We start from the raw sequence: 18,442 nt of genomic DNA, 5'->3' as shown, positions 1-18,442 counted from the left end.
TAGTATTTTCAGGAAACGCTAGAAACCATTTCTTTCAGTCTTTAAGTGTATCTCTAAAAGATTGATTCTTTTATAAACGAGACCATTTTCAAACAACTTTTTTAAACAACACCTAAAAAGTTAAAATCATCCTATCATATCTAATGTGTTCAAATCACCAGTGGTCTCATGAATCTTGTACTTTCTCTTAAAGGATTATTTGCATCAGAATCCAGATCAGATCCAGGTAGTGCAATAGCCTTTTTAAAAAAAGTCAATAGGCTCCACCTCCATTTCTCTTTGCATCTTTTTACTGAAGCAGTGTCTGTCTTTATTTCCGTTTCTTTCCATCTGGACCTTGCTGATTGCATCCCTGTGATTTAGTGTGACATATTCCTCTTACTCCTTCTCTAACTCCTGTATTTCCTAAAAATTGGAAATGTATCTAAAGACTTGGTTAGGTTCAGGATTTTTGTTTGTTTGTTTTGTTTTGGTCAAGACTGTTTCAAAGTGTTTGCTCCCATTAGGAGGGACAGCATCCATTTTGCTCTCTTTGTCCTGTCTGTAATCCCTCATGTTCAGTGCTAAGTCTCTTGATGTTTTGGGTTTGTTCAGCCCTTCTGTTCACTGTCAACCCAGTGAGCTGGAGCTTCTGGGAAAGGTCAAGTTATAGGCTAAGGTCTCCCAACTTTGGACCACTAAGAATTTTCTTGGATTTGTCACAGCCAAAGTTTTGAGTTTTTTAGAATGATTTTTGAAGAACAAAAATGTCATTCAATTCAATTAATGAACCTTTAGTAAATAAGTAAATTTGCACTAAAATACAGAACAAAGACAATTTTTAAAAGCATACAAAGCACACTGTTCTTACTGGACAAATGAGACTATTATTTTGAGCCTCCTCCATCATAGTCAGTTTCTACTTGTTCTTTAAGTACCTGTTGTTTAATCTGTGTTAATCTCATTTTTCTGCCTGCCATGCAGGAGACCTGGGTTCAATCCCTGGGTTGGGAAGATCCCCTGGAGGAGGAAATGGCAACCCTCTCCAGTATTCTTGCCTGGAGAACCCCATGGAAAGAGGAGCCTGGAGGTCTACAGTCCGTGGGGTCGCAAAGAGTTGGACACGACTGAGCAGCTAAGCACAGTCTCACTTTACTGCTTATTTGTTGCTCTTTTAGAACCACTTGGCCTTGACTGTGTACACCTTGGATTCTTACAGACCTTAGATGGGGTGTGCTGATCTGCAGGAGAATCTTAAGCAGAGCCATGTCTCTGCAGTTCTCTTTTCTCAAGTGGACATGAGCCTATCGGAAGGCTCTGTGTTCAGATGACTCTCTTCTGAGCTTGAGCAAGTTTGTTTCCCTTCTCGCTTTCATTCTCCTCTCCCTTCCTTTCTTCCCTTTTTCTTTTTCCTTTTCCCTGTACTTTTTAGCCAGTATGAAACTGTCTTCCCCAGGTCTACTTTTTAACCTCTTGACACTGATAAAATCTATGCTGGTGCAAAGATAACTTCGGGAATGTTAAAAGGTAAACTTGATTTTCTGTGTCCAAAGCAATCTTTCCAAATGCATAGGGATACAGTCATCTAATAGAAGTGTGTGTGTGTGTTCAGTCGTGTCTGACTCTTTGTGACCCCATGGACTGTAGCCCACCAGGCTCCTCTGTCCATGGAATTTTCCAGGCAAGAATACTAGAGCAGGTTGACATTTCCTACTCAAAGGGATCTTCAGGGATTGAACCTGCATCTCCTGCACTGCCAGGCAGATTGTTTTAATACTGTACCACCTGGGGATAACTATATTCATCTCAGAAACCTTAATAAAAAGTTTCAGCTCTGTACTAAGAGCGTAGGGAGACAGATAAGTTACAACACTGGAAATGCTGGCAAGAATAGATGCAAACCAAGTGCCATGTGACAATGAACAGATGACTCTACTTGAAGAAAGTAGGGAGTAGCTTAATCCTGGAAGTGACATTTAAACTAAGTCTTCAAAGAATATGATTAAGACAGCATAGTTCTGTAAGAACAGTTTGGGAGAACTCAGTTTAAAGATATGTTGTTTTACTGGGGCATGGAATTCAAGTAATGGGCTAATGGACTTGACTTAGGAGTAGAGCAGTAACTTAACAGAATTACTGTCTTCTATGTTTGGAGTAAAGTCTTTTGTGGTTGAGAATTTCTTAAAAATTTCTGACATTTAAAGCAGTCCTCAAAATAGTGGTAAAGATTGAACAACACTTACTGTTGCAGAATTGTACCCTTAAAAATCATTAAAATGGTCAATCTTGTGTCATATGTGTTTTGCCACAGTGAAAAGTATATTAAAAAGTTTATTACAACAAAACAGACACATGCCAGTAAGAGGATCTCTTAGTTGGAGAAACTGGGCATCATCAACCTAGAGATATGATTAATTTGGCATTTGTTTAGCCATTGCCAAGCCACACCCTGCCCTGTGACTTTAAGTGCTGGGAAAAAGAGAGGGTCCTGCATTTCTGCAGCTTGTAATAGTCGCTAGGGGTGGCCATCAGCTGATCACTCTTGGATGTGTGTCTGTATAGTGCAATTCTGTTGATACATGTGATGTGAGTTTACTCTGTGGTAAGTGCTATGAAAGGGCACATATGCAGAGCTTTGCAGGGATGTGGGGGTGTGGAACAGGTGTTATGAGGGGACTCAGTGACAGGCTTCCCTGAGGAAGTGACAGTGGGCTGAGATATGACTAGTGAACAAGTCTAGGTAATACTCAGCATTTCAGCTTCTTAGCCCCGCTGGCAGGAACACGGTGCTGGTCAGCATTCCCCCCTAAGTCTCACTTGACACCTCGTGAGCCCTCGATTACTGTTGAGTGATGAGTAAATAAAACAAGGAATAAAAATGTTTCTACTGGGTTTGTTCCAAAGATGTCTGTGGAACCTGGCCCCACCTGTTTTCACTTCTTTGGTTTCACATTTGTATGTTGTTTTACAAAGGACTTCAGATGACATTGAAACATAGGAAATGCTTCACCATTTATTTGCTGAATTTGTGCTCTCATACAATCAACTGACTGTCTCTTCTTTATTTGTTCTTCTTTGTTCTCAGTTACATTGTGATATCTGCTCTTCCACCTGTGTATTCAAGATAATATACTCTGAAGACAAAATGTTTATTAGCCCTTAAGAACAGAGCAGTCTCTTCATTGTTGATGAGTCTGCATTTTGAAGCCGTGTATTTTGCAAATGAGACAGCAGTTAATTCACACTGTTCTCAATTAAGCGTCATATACCCAGACTGAGCCCATCTTTTTAAGAACAGAGACCCTGGGGGGTGGGGGTGTACACATCCGCCTTAGGCGTGTATCGTCTTCAGTGGGGGAGAAGATTGGAGAAATGAGACAAGGAAAGGGTCCGTGTGGTCGGCAAAGTGTGAATGGACTCTTTCTAGAACATCTACATTGGCTCACGTAAAGCTTTATTTTTTGATCTATAACTTTTTACATAGTTTCTAATCTTAAACCAAATTTGGGTCAGCGTTAGCTTCCATACGTATCAAAGAATGATAAGGATAAATAGTTATAAAATGCCCTCCTGAAAGGTCAGTGAAGTCTTCCTAATGTAAACAAAGACATCACGGTTAGGAAAATTTGTTTGTGTAGACCTTTGTCACCACCCAGATTATTTTTGCTGAGATTTGGATGTGTTACAAGTCAAAAGATCACGCTCAAAATTCAGCAGTTACACCTAGTAACTGTGTGATTGGTAGGCTGTCCCTAAACACCAGACCAATAGTTAGGCCTATGGTAAGTCCCCTACATACAAACTTTCAAAGATGTGAACATGCCCTTGTACACCAGCTGGTGTACTGTAATACTGTACTTTTCAAGGTTATGTAAGATTTAAAATGGTTCCTTTGTTTTCTGTTTGTTTTTTATGTACATGTTACTTGCATGACAAGTATTATAAACCTATTACAGTACAGTACTATATAGCTGATTATGTTAGTTGGGTACCTAGGCTAGCTTTATTGAATTTATGAATGCTCTTTTGGGATGGAACTCATTTGTATGTAGGGGAATTAATGTATTTTGTTTCTAAATCTTGGGACCTGAAATGGTGTATCACTTTCAACTTTTATTACCTGTGATGTTCTGAGACAGGTACTAAAATTTCAGACAAATTCCCTAGTTTTTATCATGTGATTTTCATTGAAGTACAGAGGGCCAATTACTACTTCAGATTTGAATGTCTTGGTCAAATATGTGAAGATGAATAGCAAAAATCCTGGTGGTGGTGATCAAACACTGTACTTTAAGGTTTGAATAGTAAAGAAGAGTTTCTTATTTGAAAACTGTCATCTCTTTCTCCCATAAAGGAAGAAATAGATGAGAAAAAATTTAACAATAATGGCCTTTCTTTTGAAATATTTAAGAGCCTCTGGTAATTTTTCTTACATGTTTTTCTTTCCAGGAAAAGCCATTGACAAAATCGCTACAACGTGGAGAAGACCCCCAGTTTGATCAAGTATGTAATATGTATTATATACTGGTTTTATTTATTTCAAAATGTACAAAGCTAAGGGCTGGGGACTCACCATGGCGTGAGGATGAACTTCCTCAAGGAGGATGCAGGGCTGTGAACCTAGGAACTGAGTCCTGCGGCTTTTGTAGTGACAGCGTATAGTAGCCATTCAACAAATGCCTCTTGGTTTGAAGTGCTGAAATAATATGAATAGGTCCTCAATTGTTTGTGGGATCTTTGTGTATAAGAATTAAAGGAACTGAGAAAAGATGAAACAACTTCCATTCAAAAACTTTTTGAGATTCTTCTGAATAAATGGTACCACTGATGACCAGATCTCTGCCCTAGAGCTTACTTATGTTTGCATCCAATATTCTGTTGAATGCCAACTATGTGCTTGACATGGCACTAGGCTCTGGTGAGATGAAATCTAGGACAACTTTTAGCCTTTCAAAAATTCACAGTCCTGTGAGAGAGAAACTACCTAAACAGTAATTATTTAAAAAAAAAAAAAAAAAAAACCGCAATGTGGTAACTTAGAGTCTCATTAGAGAAAGTGATAAATGAGTAAAACAATAAATACAAAGAAGGTCCTTTGAAAAATAGATCAGGACTGGTTAAAGGACTTCCAGCTCTAAACAGTAGATGATAACCATGGGAAACAAGGATCTTACATATCCTGGTTGAGTCACTTCAGGAGGGCTTTATGTGTGTTTAGAACGGTGAATAATGGTATCAGAGGAGGCTGGAGATGTGTGTGTGGTGTTTCCTATACCTCTGTAGTTAATGACAGAGAGGACAGCATGTTCTTTAAAAACCTCGCTTGGTGCCAGTGGAGGAGACAAGTCCTGCTGGATGCTCAGGGGGCTGGTCTGATGCAGCGGGGGGTTTATATTGTCATATGGAGAACGCAGATTACACTTTCTGTAGGCTCTGACTCTGCCTTTAATGTGGCGTCTAGAGGAAAATTCTTTGGCTGTTAAGGTCCAGATGTGTTCGACCCAAAACTGTAAGCACTGACTATTGAGACAGAATCCCCCATTTCCTGTTTTACAATCTATTCCTTGAGTGAGATCTCACAAGTGTGCGCTCATAGCCAGTCTGTGAAGGCTGGGGTGGCCCTGGCTTTGCACTCTGTCACTGGCAGAACTGGCTGTTTTCTGGAATGCTGGTGGAGTGGAGTGTGGGCTTCTTCTCTCTGGGTCATGGAACTGTCCTTTCATCTCACATTATCCTTAGTTGCTGTCACCTGCTTCTCCTTGGGCAGTCAGGGACCTGGAGTGAGTGTTTGGGGTCATCACTTGGGGATTATAGTCATAGCAAGTATGGCTCTTTCTGTCCTCTTTAAGAATGTGAATATTATCTGTCTTCCACGATTTTTCACTCTATTTTATCTTCTTTGTCTCTATCCTCTTAGATTATCACTCTGTGTTCCTCAAAAAAATTGTACTTTTCCCCCCCTCCAGCTTAATGTACTTCTTTCTTTTTTTCCTCCTGGAGAAGAGTACTTTTGCATTCTAACATTTCATATAGTAGTTATCCCCAATAATTTGGCTTAAACACAATTTCTCATTTATTATTCAACACTCTATTTCTGCATTTCAGCATTGTGGGGAAGAGACAGACTTTGGAATTAGATGTGCCTGGGTTTAAATCCCAACTTTGCTGCTTAATTAGCTATAACACTTTTAACCCTGCTGCTCGAAATGTTGCAATGCAGATTCTCTGCCCTGCCCCCATCCACTGAGGCAGACTCTACAGCTTAAGGAGACCCCCAGGTGACCGCCACATGCATTGACACTCAAGAAGCACTGATTATAACACAGATAAATAGATAAAAATGTGTGCTCAGTCATGTCCAACTATTCATGACCGCATGGACTGCAGCCCACCAGGATCCTCTGTCTGTGGGATTCTCCAGGCAAGAATACTAGAGTGGGTTGCCATTTTCTTCCCCAGGGATCAAACCCATGTCTCCTGCATTTCCTGCCTTATTAGGAGGATTCTTTACCACTAGCACCACCTAAGAAACTTGTAACACATCTCTCTGTTTTAAAGACACTTCTGGAGTGAACCTATAGTGAGATAGTCACTGAGAACTTTCAAATAAGGCACATAAGATTATCCTCTGATTGTAAAATCATCAGTTTATGTGTGAACCAGGAGAGAACCAACCCACAAAATCTGTCTCATTTGGAAGAGATAGCACGACTCCCAGGCCAGAAGGAAACTTGACTGGAGTTGGTTCCCCTGTGGGTTCAGTGGAAAAAAAAAAAAAAAAAGTCAGCCAAATCACCTTTGAAAGTTCTGGTGTACTGTTTTACCAGCAAATGATAAGAACTGTGGTTCTATGGCAAGGCCATGAATGTATCAAGCTCCCTTAGCATTTTGATATCAAAGGTCCAAATTCTGTAATTCCTCTTACTCCAATTCCAGGCAGAAGGATGTTAACCTAAATTCACACAGAGGTCCATCTATGGAAGAACACGCTAGGGACACCTCCTTGGTGCTACAGACTCCACTCAAGGAGCCTGGTGGGTTCCTTCCTTCCATCGAAGGAACTGGAGGGTTCCCAGTTCCTGCTGATGAAAATCTCCTATGTGAATGAGAATTAATAAAGACACACAAGATTTCCAGCAGCACTCTGAAAACATATACTGCCACTAACTTATTTTAAATGTGTAAAGTAACTCAGCACTTGAAAGGAAAATAACTGAAAAACTGTCCTGGTCATAAAGTTCTTTATTTTAGCAAACGTTTATTGAGTGTGTGTGTGTGTGTGTGTACATGTACACACATACACACAAAACCCTGTGTGAGACAGAGATGTAAGATGTGGCCCCTGCATTCAAGGTAGGAAGGAATCTGACTGGCGAAGACCTTGATGCCAGTTGGAAGGACCTCACCATCTACATGTCAGTAGCTGAAAGATCAAAGTAGAGACTTGATGTTAAAGCCCGTGGGAACAGTGTCTATGACTAGAGAGATCCTTCAAGTTTGGATGCATTTTGGGAGTTGGGGCATTGATAATGACTTGAGGCAAAAAGGGCCGTGACTAAAAGGGAGGCAGAGAAGTAGAAAGAAAGGATGATTATAAGCAACATTATATAAGAAGAATCAATATTGATTGAGAAAAGGAGAAACAAAAAGTTCCTGTAGTTTTCAACGATGGTTTGGAGTCATTTCCATTCTATTTAACAAACTCCGAGTGCCTGAAGCATGCCAGCATCTGTGCAAGGTGCTGAGTTTACAAAGCAGTAAGGGAGTTTCTACCCTCCAGGAATTCTCAGTTCCAGGAGGAAGACAGATACCTGAACAAGTAGCGCTACAATGTAAATAGAAGGTATGGTTCAAGTGCAGTGGAACTCAGGTAAGGGAGCAGCTAAGGATTCTAGAGAATGAGACAGAGGATGAGATGGTTGGATGGCATCACCGACTCGATGGACAGGAGTTTAAGCAAGCTCTGGGAGTTGGTGAGGGACAGGGAAGCCTGGTGTGCTGCAGGCCATGGGGTCACAAAGAGTCAGACACGACTAAGCAACTGAACTGATTGAAGGATTTTAGAGGATGAGGTGGTTGGATGGCATCCCTAAATCAATGGACATGAGTTTCAGCAAACTCAGGGAGATGGTGAAGGACAGGAAAGTCAGGTGTACTGCCGTTCACGGGGTTGCAAAGAATCAGACACTCCTGAGTGACTGAACAACAACAAAGGATTCTAGAAAGAAGGACGGGTGTGTTATAGTACTGTGGCGAGAGCAGAAATCAGGTTTCAGGAATAAAGTGAGGCAAGAAGAGTAAACAGCAGCAGTACATGGTGGGCCAGTGAAGCAGTCAGCCAGAAGAGGGACCAGTCTTTGTGTGGGTCAGAGAGGGGAGAGCGGAGTCAAATGAGGGCTGTGTGTGTCTACAGAACCCTCTTCTGCCACATGTAATACAAGAGCTTAAGGCTATGCCTTTCTACCAAGCCTATGTCCTTTTTTTTTTTTTTTTTTTTTTACAAATTGTTTCCTGTGTACAGGATTATAATTTGATTTCAGTATTCACTGTGGTGCACTCAGTTTAGCTTCCGTCTGTCACCGTAAAGGTGACCCCATGTACCCTTTCTCCTGTCCACCACCTCTTCCCTGTGGTGACCACTTCTCTGCTCTCGGTACCTCTGTGCTCATTTTTGTTGGGTTTGCTCATTGATTTGTGTGTGTGTTTGTTCTTCATTTACATGTGGGCTCAACACCCTTTTCCAGGATGGTTGAGGTTTCTGAGAATCAGATATGACTTCTGATAATTGGTTTTTTCAACAGATTGTTTCTGGTTCTAGAACAGTTACTATCTCAGGGTCCTTTCCCATTCACTTTAGAGTGAGCTGTGCCTACAGTGAACTCAAGGAGTCTAGAGTTGCCACTTTCCTGTTTGGAGCTGATGTAGGACACGCGTTGCTCGGAGGCATCTCCGGTAACCATCTGGGAGGCTCTGTGTTCACATTTGCTGGGGTCCAGAAAAGTTGACTTAGTTCAGGAATGCAAGCTAAACAAAAAGATTCCAATGGATACCTTGATAGTTTGTGCTCGAGTATGAGATAGGTGGGTCTTTGTTTTTCCCCACTGTGGTTGTCCTGGGTGCCCATGGGGCATTGATTCCAGGGCCTCCAGCCTACCCGAATGCCGAAATCTGCAGAAACTCAAGTTTCTTATGTAAAGTGGCATAGCATTTGCATATAACCTACACACATCCTCCCGTATACTTTCAATCATCTCTAGATTACTTATGATATGTATTACAATGTAAATGATACATAAATAGTTATAAATAGGATTCATATCATTGCCAGAGAGTGACAAATTGAGGTTTTGCTTTTTGGAACTTCTGGAATTTTTTTCCAAATATTTTTGAACTGTGTTTGGTGGAATCTGTGGATCCAGAGGGCCGAGTCTATACCTAAAAGCAACATTTATCTGCTCTGATTAAATCTGTCATCAACTTCAGTCATTAACTTAGCCTATGATCTTATCTAAATCAAAATATTTTGTGTCTGAGCTTCAGTTTCAATATTTGGAAATGAAGAGGGGAAAAACGAAATAGGCATGTTTGAAGGTCTGTTGTGAGCTCCGCACTTTATAGTTTCTTCTTTAGTCTCCATAAAAGCCCAGTAGAGAAGAATTAGATCCCATTTAGCGCTTCAAAGAAATGGCAACATGGCCAAGCTCATACAGCCTATAAAGGGCAGAGCTGTAACTTGAATTCAAAACCGTATGGTCTTCCAGTACACTAATGAAATTATGAAAATTCAGCTCATGAAGCTCAGTCTTCACATAGGCTGCTTTGAGTAGTTGCAGCTGTTTACAGTTCATTGTGACCTGTTCTTTACTGGTGTCATCTCTATAAGTTCCAGACAAGTTGCTCAAACATTCTCTTTAACTGCTCTTGGGATTTTCTTCTAGATGGTATATGTTTATGTCCTTTTGTGGCATTTAAAATGCCATCTATGAACAGGAAACACATGGTAACATAAATCTCTTACAAATCTATAATAGAACTAAATAGCATCTTACCATCTTGGATAACAATAATTTTCCTGCCGAAGAAGGCACATGAAATTCTAGTGCTTCGACATTGAGTCTCATTCTGCAGTTCAGTGAAAATCTTATTTTAAATGTATAAGTGAAAAGTAAAATATATAAGCAATTGAGAGTAAAAACAAATTGGCTGGCCTTGGATTCACATTAGTGTTATTCAGTGTTTCTTAAATTATTCTCCAGTGGAAGGTGGACCAGAAAGTGGACAAAGGTGTTAAAATTAAATAATGGAGATCTTTTCCTAATTTGCAAGAAAACATATTTAACAAATAGATTTTTACACTTTTAAGTTTTATAATAAATTATTCTTAAGCATTTGGTGTTTGTCATCACTCATTGAAATACTTTAATCTAGCAACAATATGAAATGTGATAGAGTAAAAAAGAAATTGCATCTGAATTGCTTTCATAGATCAATATGTTGTGGTATCACATAGAGAGAACCCTACCCCCCAGGTGCTTGGCCACCTCAACTAGCTTGAGAAATTAAACCATAAATGAAGTTACTTTAAAATTATTTATTAAATGCACCACTCATGAGTAGTCAGCCTTATAACTGTAAAATACAGAATAACTCCATTGAGTAATTATTCATACATTTATGTGTGAAGTTTCCTTCTTTGCATTCAGTGAGTATAATAAAATGCTTATGAAAAATTAATGTCATAGCTACAGCATAATGGGCAGTCTCTTTTAGCCTATTTATATATAAAATGCCAAAGTAAACATTAAGAAAACATTTGCAAAGTACATTTAGTATTCCCCTGTATCCCCCCACCCCCAAAAGAAAACACCAGTATGAAATAGTTCTGTGATTCTGTGCACTTCAGGTCCTCAAGCTGCCCAGTACCTAGCTCATCTGTGATGGAAGAATATGATCATTTAAATGCAACAAGAACATCTTTGTAAATGTTCCTCCCCTTTCACAGCAACACAGAGCTAGAATTCATCTCACCATTGGCTCGGCTTCCTGTAAATGAAGGAGCTAAGTAACCAAGAAGCCAGCTAGACCTTACTCCCTTCCTGAGCTTTGAGGGCCAGGTCTTTGCGAATTCCACCCTTCCTTCCTGACAGCCTGAACTCAAAAGGGCAGTAACAGAGAGATGGAAAAAACACACACACAGCCACCCCATGCTGACCTTTCATCTCTTCTAAGACAGTCTCAGTGTTCTTGCCATGGAAAGTATGCTCAACAGATATAATACCAAGAATGGCTTTAGAAAGGCTTTTTAAGGCATAGAAAAAATTATTACAGCTGAGGTTTGAAGAACATTATTGACAGTCTTTAAGGGGAATATGAGTGTGAAAGTGTTAGTCGCTCAGTCGTGTCTGATTCTGCGACCCCATGGACTGTAGCCCGCCAGGCTCCTCTATTCATGGGATTCTCCAGGCAAGAATACTGGAGTGGCTAGTCATTCCCTTCTTCAGGGGATTGTGGGTTACACCTAAGTGAAATAGCTGAATGCTCTACCTGGAGAGATTTAAGAGTCAGACTCAGGTTTATATCACCTTGATGGGTCTGAAGTAAGTAAAGGAGCTTGTATACATCCCACCCCATGTTTTTTTAAGTCAGTGTTTAATTTTAGAGTAGTTTTGGGTTTACAGAAAAGTTGCAAAGGTAGCACAGACGGTTGTCATATACCCCACACCCAGTGTTTGCTATTAACCTCTTACGTTATCAAGGTATATTTGTCATAACTAAGAAACCCAACATCAGTACAATATTATGGGCTAAACTCTGCATTTGTGTTTCATCTGTTTTTCCCTAATGTGTGTCTTCTGTTCCAGGTTACCATTGAGGATGCCATATTCCATTTAGTTATCGTGTCTCAGCATTTCATCCAGATTTGCAAAAGTATTCTTAAATTATTGAAATATAATGGTAGCTACTTTAAGATTTTATTACAGATTCAGTAATTAAGATGGAATTAACCCATGGTCAGGGACTCTGAATTCTGAACCCTTTACCCCTGTGGGAGGAACCCCCTCTGTTTTGTTGTTGTTGAGTCGCTAAGTCGTGTCCAACTCTTTGCGACCCCATGGACTGTAGCCCACCAGGCTCCTGTGTCCATGGGATTTTCCAGGCAAGAATACTGGAATGGGTTGCCATTTCCTTCTCCAGGGGATCTTCCTGACCCAGAGATCAAACCCTGGTCTCCTGCATTATGGGCAGATTCTTCACCACTGAGCCACAAGGGAAGCCAATTCATTTACCAAATCAAAATATTTTAGATGATGGTAACTTGAAGGAAATATCCTTCTGATGCTCAGGTAACTTTAGAGAAAACAAGTAAATTACCCCCTTGACACACTGTAGTTGGCTTTCCTCCAAATTTTTCTGCCGTTTTATCCACAGGAAGAGCAGGAAAATTTGTTATGACTGTGGATGTTACAGTATTGGAGGGTGGGGGTAGTGGGTAGCTCTTTAAAAAAAAAAAAAAAAAAAAAACCTAGATATTTTAAAATTACAAAAACCTATAAGGGTGACTAGGTTCACCGGGCAGGCTGAAAGCAATAGCCTGTTTTTTTTTTTTATGTTATTATATTAACCCATAACTAAAGATAATGTACAATGTTGAATTATATACATACAACCATAATTATAAGAGAAAGGGCATGAAATAAGCTGTCAAGAAATAGGGTCTGAGGAATATAGCATCATTGCCTTGTTCAGTCTTAGGGCTTGCTTTATTAATTTTTTTTTCATTTATTTTTATTGGTTGGAGGCTAATTACTTTACAATATTGTAGTGGTTTTTGTCATACATTGACATGAATCAGCCATGGATTTACATGTATTCCCCATCCCGATCTCCCCTCCCACCTTAGGGGTTGCTTTAAAGGTGACAGTGGAAAGTCTTGGTGACGTGAAGCATTGAGCTTTCATTGTTCCAGTTGCCTGCTTTATAAAAGAAGTTAAGTCTCGCCTGCTTAACTACAGAAGTATGTTAGGTTAACTAAGGTTTTCCATTTCTGCTGCCACCTCCCCAGCTCAGGCCCTGAGCCTGGGGCTATTGCAGGATTATCCTTATTCTATTCAAGCGTGTGTGTGTGTGTGTGTGTGTGTGTGTGTGTGTGTATTCTCTTGACTGCCTTTGGTCCAGCCTGCACGCCACTGCTAGATTAAACCTCCCCAAACACCGTTTTTATGAGCTAGGTATTCTACTCAGCAACTTTTTGGAGCTTCTCAATTTCTAGAGAAGAAAACGGAAGTGTCTGCCTCCAATGAGGGAGACCTGGGTTCAATCCCTGGGTCGGGAATGTCTCCTGGAGAAGGAAATGGCAACCCACTCCAGTATTCCTGCCTGGAAAATCATGTGGACAGAGAAGCCTGTTAGGCTACAGTCCATGAGGTTGCAAAGAGTCGGACACAACTGAGCAACTTCACTTTCACTTTCAAGTACCTTTTTTTATTTAGTTCCAACTTAAAATCGTCAACTTTGTTTCCCTCCACTCTGGTGTACCAGAATCCCTACACCAGTCAGATGTTTCTTCTTTCAGTTCCTTCAAAACCTTCATTAATCGTATAATCGTTATCAACAATCAACTATTTTGTGCCTTCACAACCATAGGATCTCCTGCTTAGGCTCCTTGCTTAGTTTCTTTTTTGACTATCATTTTAAATTTCTACCCTTTTTTTAAAAGGTCCAGGTAAAATCCTACCTTCCTTTCTCTTAAACTCCCATCCATCCTCTTCCTCCGGTGATCTCTCTCCTGAGAACTCCTGATTTTAATATGCACTCCTAATATGTTAGTATATTTCCTCCTGGTCTATGTTCTATGCCTGCATACTTATACAGTGAAAGAAAAGTGAAAGTGTTAGTCACTCAGTCATATCTGACTCTGTGACCCCATATACTGTAGCCCACCAGGCTCCTCTGTCGATTGAATTTCCCAGCAAGAATACTGAAGTGGGCCACCACTAGCTTTTCCAGAGGACCTTCCCACCCAGGGATCAAGCCCAGGTCTCCTGCATTGGCAGGTAGATTCTTTACTGTTTGAGCCACAAGGGAAGCCCTGTACTTATATAGGTTCTTTCAGTCTTTTTTCACTTAACATGTCCTGAACATGTCACAACATGAAGTATTTTTGAAGCAAGATTATTAATGGTTTCATAGAGAGTCTACATCAAATTCTACTTTGGATTAAGGTATTTACATATAGTTGGACATTTGTTTCCTTTTTTTGTTTTAAGACTGTCATAAAAATTTTTACTCATCTCTAATTATGTTCTTGAGAGAAATGCCTAGGAGTAGACTTATTAAGGATGATTTTATTAGGTTCTTGATAAGTATTTCTAAATTACCTTCCAGATGTTATGCCAACTTTTTTCTTCTATCTGTAGTGTATGAACATGTTCGTCTTATCACTGTCTCATCAGCTCTAGGTTTTATGATTTGCCTGTACTGTTTGTTAATTAAGTAATTAAGACCTAACTCATAGTAGTTTGACATGTTCCAGTTATAAGGCCTTCATCAGAGAGATGTTTTGCAAATATTTTCTCCCGGTCTATGGCCAGTCCTGTCATCACTTAACAATATCCATCTAAAAGCACAAACTTTTGATTTTGGTGATTTTCAGTAGGTCGAATTCTCATGAACTCTGCTTTTGGTTTGGTCCCTAAGAAATCCTTGCCTACCCTAAAGTGGCAAGGATTTTCTCCTGTATTTTCTTCGGGAGTTTTATAGTTTTAGATGTTACACTCAGGTCTGTGATCCATTTTGAGATCAGTTTTGCATATGAGATATGGATTGAGTCTCATTTTGGGGATGATATTTAGTAAAAGATCAGGAATCTTTCCAAAATAAGAAAAGTAGAATAACTCATCTGTCAAAAGCATGTTTGTTTTTTGAAGAAGAGGGGAGATGTTTGCCTTTAATACAGGGTATATTATTGCTGCTCACTTATTGAGTCTAATTTGAGGCATACTTCATATTGTATATGATTGTTTATTGGCAGAAAGCCATGTATTGTTACTTAGGTTATTTGGGGAGTAGACTTGTTTATTTCACCTAAACCATTAGTATAATTAAATTAATTAATGTATTTATCTGTATAACAAGCATTTTTGAGGATCTAAGAAGTACAAGGCACTGTACTTCTTAGATGGTATGGGAAAATAATTTCTTTGTGGTCCATGCAATTAACATCTGATTTCTAGAATGAAAGGGAGTCAAAGTAATTAACTTTCTTAAGCCACAAAGTTATTATTGTATGAAGAGCATCTGTCAACAGTAAGAAACTTGGGTTCTTGGGAATGCATGTACTAAAAAGACTATTATGGAGAGGAGTGTGATGAATAAGAATATTTTGTAGTGCCTATGGTTTGGAGTTATTTGTGAAATAAAAAGTTTCCTAGTAATTGGCAGTGCCACCCAAGCTTTTTAATCACCTGCTTTTCTCTGCAGGTCATCAGTTCAATGAGCTCCCTTTCTGAATATTGCCTACCTTCCATTCTACGTACATTATTTGACTGGTATAAAAGGCAAAATGGCATTGAGGATGAATCACATGAGTACAGACCAAGAACCAGCAATAAATCCAAAAGGTACATTTCTTTTATGTAAGGATTATGAGGATTATTCTTTCTCTCTCTCTTTCTTTTTTCCTAAGAAACAAATCTGAGTGGGAGTTGGGAAGACCACTAGACCTTCTGACCTCTTTGCACTTGAGCCTGGGCTTCAGGGGTCCCTTTTCTAGCAAGTGGCACCTTTGGAATGTTAGTTGCTGCGAGCCGCCACAGGCTGAAATGGTTCCATGACTTTATTTTGCCAGTGTGGTGGGGGCAAGGTGTCAAGGACCCCTGGTAACCCTCTTGCCTGCTTCTCTCCTGGGCTCTGTCTCCCCTGGTGTACAGTTAAAGGCAGAAAGCCTGCAGCAGGCCCTGCAGGACATTGCCTAGATATTCGGATTCGCTTCGTAACCTTGGATGCCCAGGGTACTGCAGTGGGAAGGTCAGTGGATTGGACAGTAGGGATAGTCCCAGAACTGCCACCAATTAGCCATGAGACTCTGGGCAACTCCCCACTTGTCTGAACCTCAGCCTCTTCGTGGGCAAAAGTGGGAAGTCAGATCACCCCATCTCTAGCTTCCCTTCCAGCTGAGATTTGCCCATTTATTCTGTGGTTTCCTTCTCTTGTGGATTCGAAAAGTAGAACTTGCTGCTACTTGTGCTGTTCAGCCATAAAACTTAAGACGCCCAATGAATGTATGTCCCCCGGAGTTCTAGGTAAATATGTATAATATGTGTGTTTGAAATCAACCTAATAAAGCAAGGTAGCAAATAAGAAAGTTTAATACATTTCCCTTTCTTTAAAAAATGGGAGATTATTTTAAAAGCACAGATTTTTCCATGTGGCTTATACATTTTTTAATGCTTTTAAAGACAATATAATGGAAACTAATCATTCAGAAAATCAGATATTAACTACTACTTGTGAGTGATTTATCCTTCTCATATTTCTTGATACTCCAGTACTTATATGTAAACTCTTGAAATTGAAGACCTGTTATTTTACCAAATTACATGTCATCTGAACTTGTAATTTCATTTTGCAATATGCTTGAGTTTTATGCAAGATTTATTTACTTTGTTTGGAGGGGAGATTAATAACTTTTGTATACTGAATAATTATTCTAGCTGAAGAAGGATTTTTTTAAATAGAGATAATTCAGATACTATAAAACGCACCCTTTTAAAGTGTGTGATTCAGTGCGTTTAGTTCATTCACAAGGTTGGATAGCCATCACCACTGTCTCATTCAAGAATATTTTTATTACCCTAAAAAGAAACCCATACCAATTAACAGTTTCTCATAAATACTTTTTAATGTATCAAATTTAAAGGTAGAATTTCAATTCTGTGTCTGAAATTGATTCAGTCTGTATGATTAATAAGTTCATCCACTTATTAATTTAGTATTTTCGCCATATAACATGGCAGCTTGTTAATAGATACTAAAACTTTCTGGGGGTGAAAGTGGGACAATTTGAATGAGCTTAATTGAGTTAGTTTTAGTTTTTTTCAGAATTGAGTTACTTAAACTAGATTTTTCATAAACTGATTTCTGTATGGATTGATAATAATTGGTTTTTAGATTGTGTTACTGGTTATTTCCAGGAGATCAGAGTAATTGCCAAGATCAAATACAGAATTGGTACAGTGAGATTCAATTCAGTTGCATTTTAGTTAGCATTTGGAAGCTTAAAATAAGAGAGAGAGTACGTGTTTTGGAGAAAACCAAAAGAATGAGGGTCTCTAGAAGATGAGGTAGCTAACAATGGGGTTTTTCTCACTAGAAACAAGAAAAGAAGAACTTTAGGAAGAAGCATAAGCAACTGAAAACAGTCAAATGTGATGGAGGTGTATTTGGGTTATGAGCTCTAAGAATTGTGTATGATTTCTAAGATTAGTATAATATCAACATTTCGACTGCCAAATAAATTTGTCAGATGCCTCTGGCTCCTGGCAGAGAGACCTCAAGCCAGCAACAACGTGAATTCATTATTGGAAATATATATGTGTTTCTTTTATTTGAAAGCATAAATTGATCAAATAAAATTGAAGCAGGAGTTTAATTTTTTTTTTCTACCCCCATTTTTTTTTTTCTTTTTGCTACTTTCTCAAGGTCCTCTGGCCCCTTTTGAAGACACCAGTAGCCCTCCCCTCTCCACGTCTGCTGGCCGTCTCTGAGAGTTTGCCTTCCCTTTGGTCTACAGACTTCTTGTTTCTCTTCTCCATGATGTAATCTCTAGGTTAGACTTGCAGACGCCCTCTGTTTAACGCAGCTCCATATGTTTTCCTCTCCTTCCTTCATCTGGCAGCAACACTTTCTAATCCTGGTGGGTCTTGAAGGACTCCAGGTAGATGATTTGGTCCATCTCGCTCCCTCCTGGCAGGACTGATTGTTAATGATCCTGAAGAATGAGCTGCTACCTGCTTCATACATTTCCCCTTGCAAGTTAAAACTACAGCCTCCTTTGTTGACCTGCTCTGTCACCTACCAGGCTTAACTGGACGCTCTCAAGGCTGCAGAACTCCTCCAAAGTTCTTTTTTTTTTATCTTTTATATGCTTTCTTCTCATTCTTTCTAGACTGAAGGGAAAAACGTTCCATATTTAAAAGTCTTTATTTTGAAAATATCTGCCTGACAAATCCAAATTCCATCATCCTTTCTCATGAGTTTTATTTAATATACAGTGCTGAGCAGTTGTGTGTTTGGGAGACTCTACTAAATACTTACACATTTTAATACTCAAGCAAACCTTACTATAATGACTGTTATTATTTCCATTTTGTAAATGGAAAAATTACTGGTAAGTGGAAGAGCCGTAATTTTCACCCAGGACTGTTCCACACCAAAACCAACACTCTTAGCCACTGTTCTTTGC

General features: G+C 39.4%; 1 protein-coding gene across 3 annotated transcripts in view; it reads left to right on the top strand.

The window, feature by feature from the left end:
- FRY (FRY microtubule binding protein) overlaps nucleotides 1–18,442 on the top strand; it is a 329,088-nt gene that overhangs the window by 148,806 nt on the left and 161,840 nt on the right. For all 3 annotated transcript variants that reach the window (XM_065901750.1, XM_065901751.1, XM_065901752.1), the window contains exons 3-4: nucleotides 4,429–4,482; nucleotides 15,460–15,599. In XM_065901750.1, coding sequence (XP_065757822.1) covers nucleotides 4,429–4,482; nucleotides 15,460–15,599 — 194 coding nt within the window. The remainder of the gene's footprint in view (nucleotides 1–4,428; nucleotides 4,483–15,459; nucleotides 15,600–18,442) is intronic.

Source organism: Muntiacus reevesi, chromosome 11 (genome assembly GCF_963930625.1).
Source record: "Muntiacus reevesi chromosome 11, mMunRee1.1, whole genome shotgun sequence".
NCBI lineage: Eukaryota > Metazoa > Chordata > Mammalia > Artiodactyla > Cervidae > Muntiacus > Muntiacus reevesi.
Note: the sequence above shows the minus strand (reverse complement) of the source record. Positions and strands in the feature narration are given on the sequence as shown.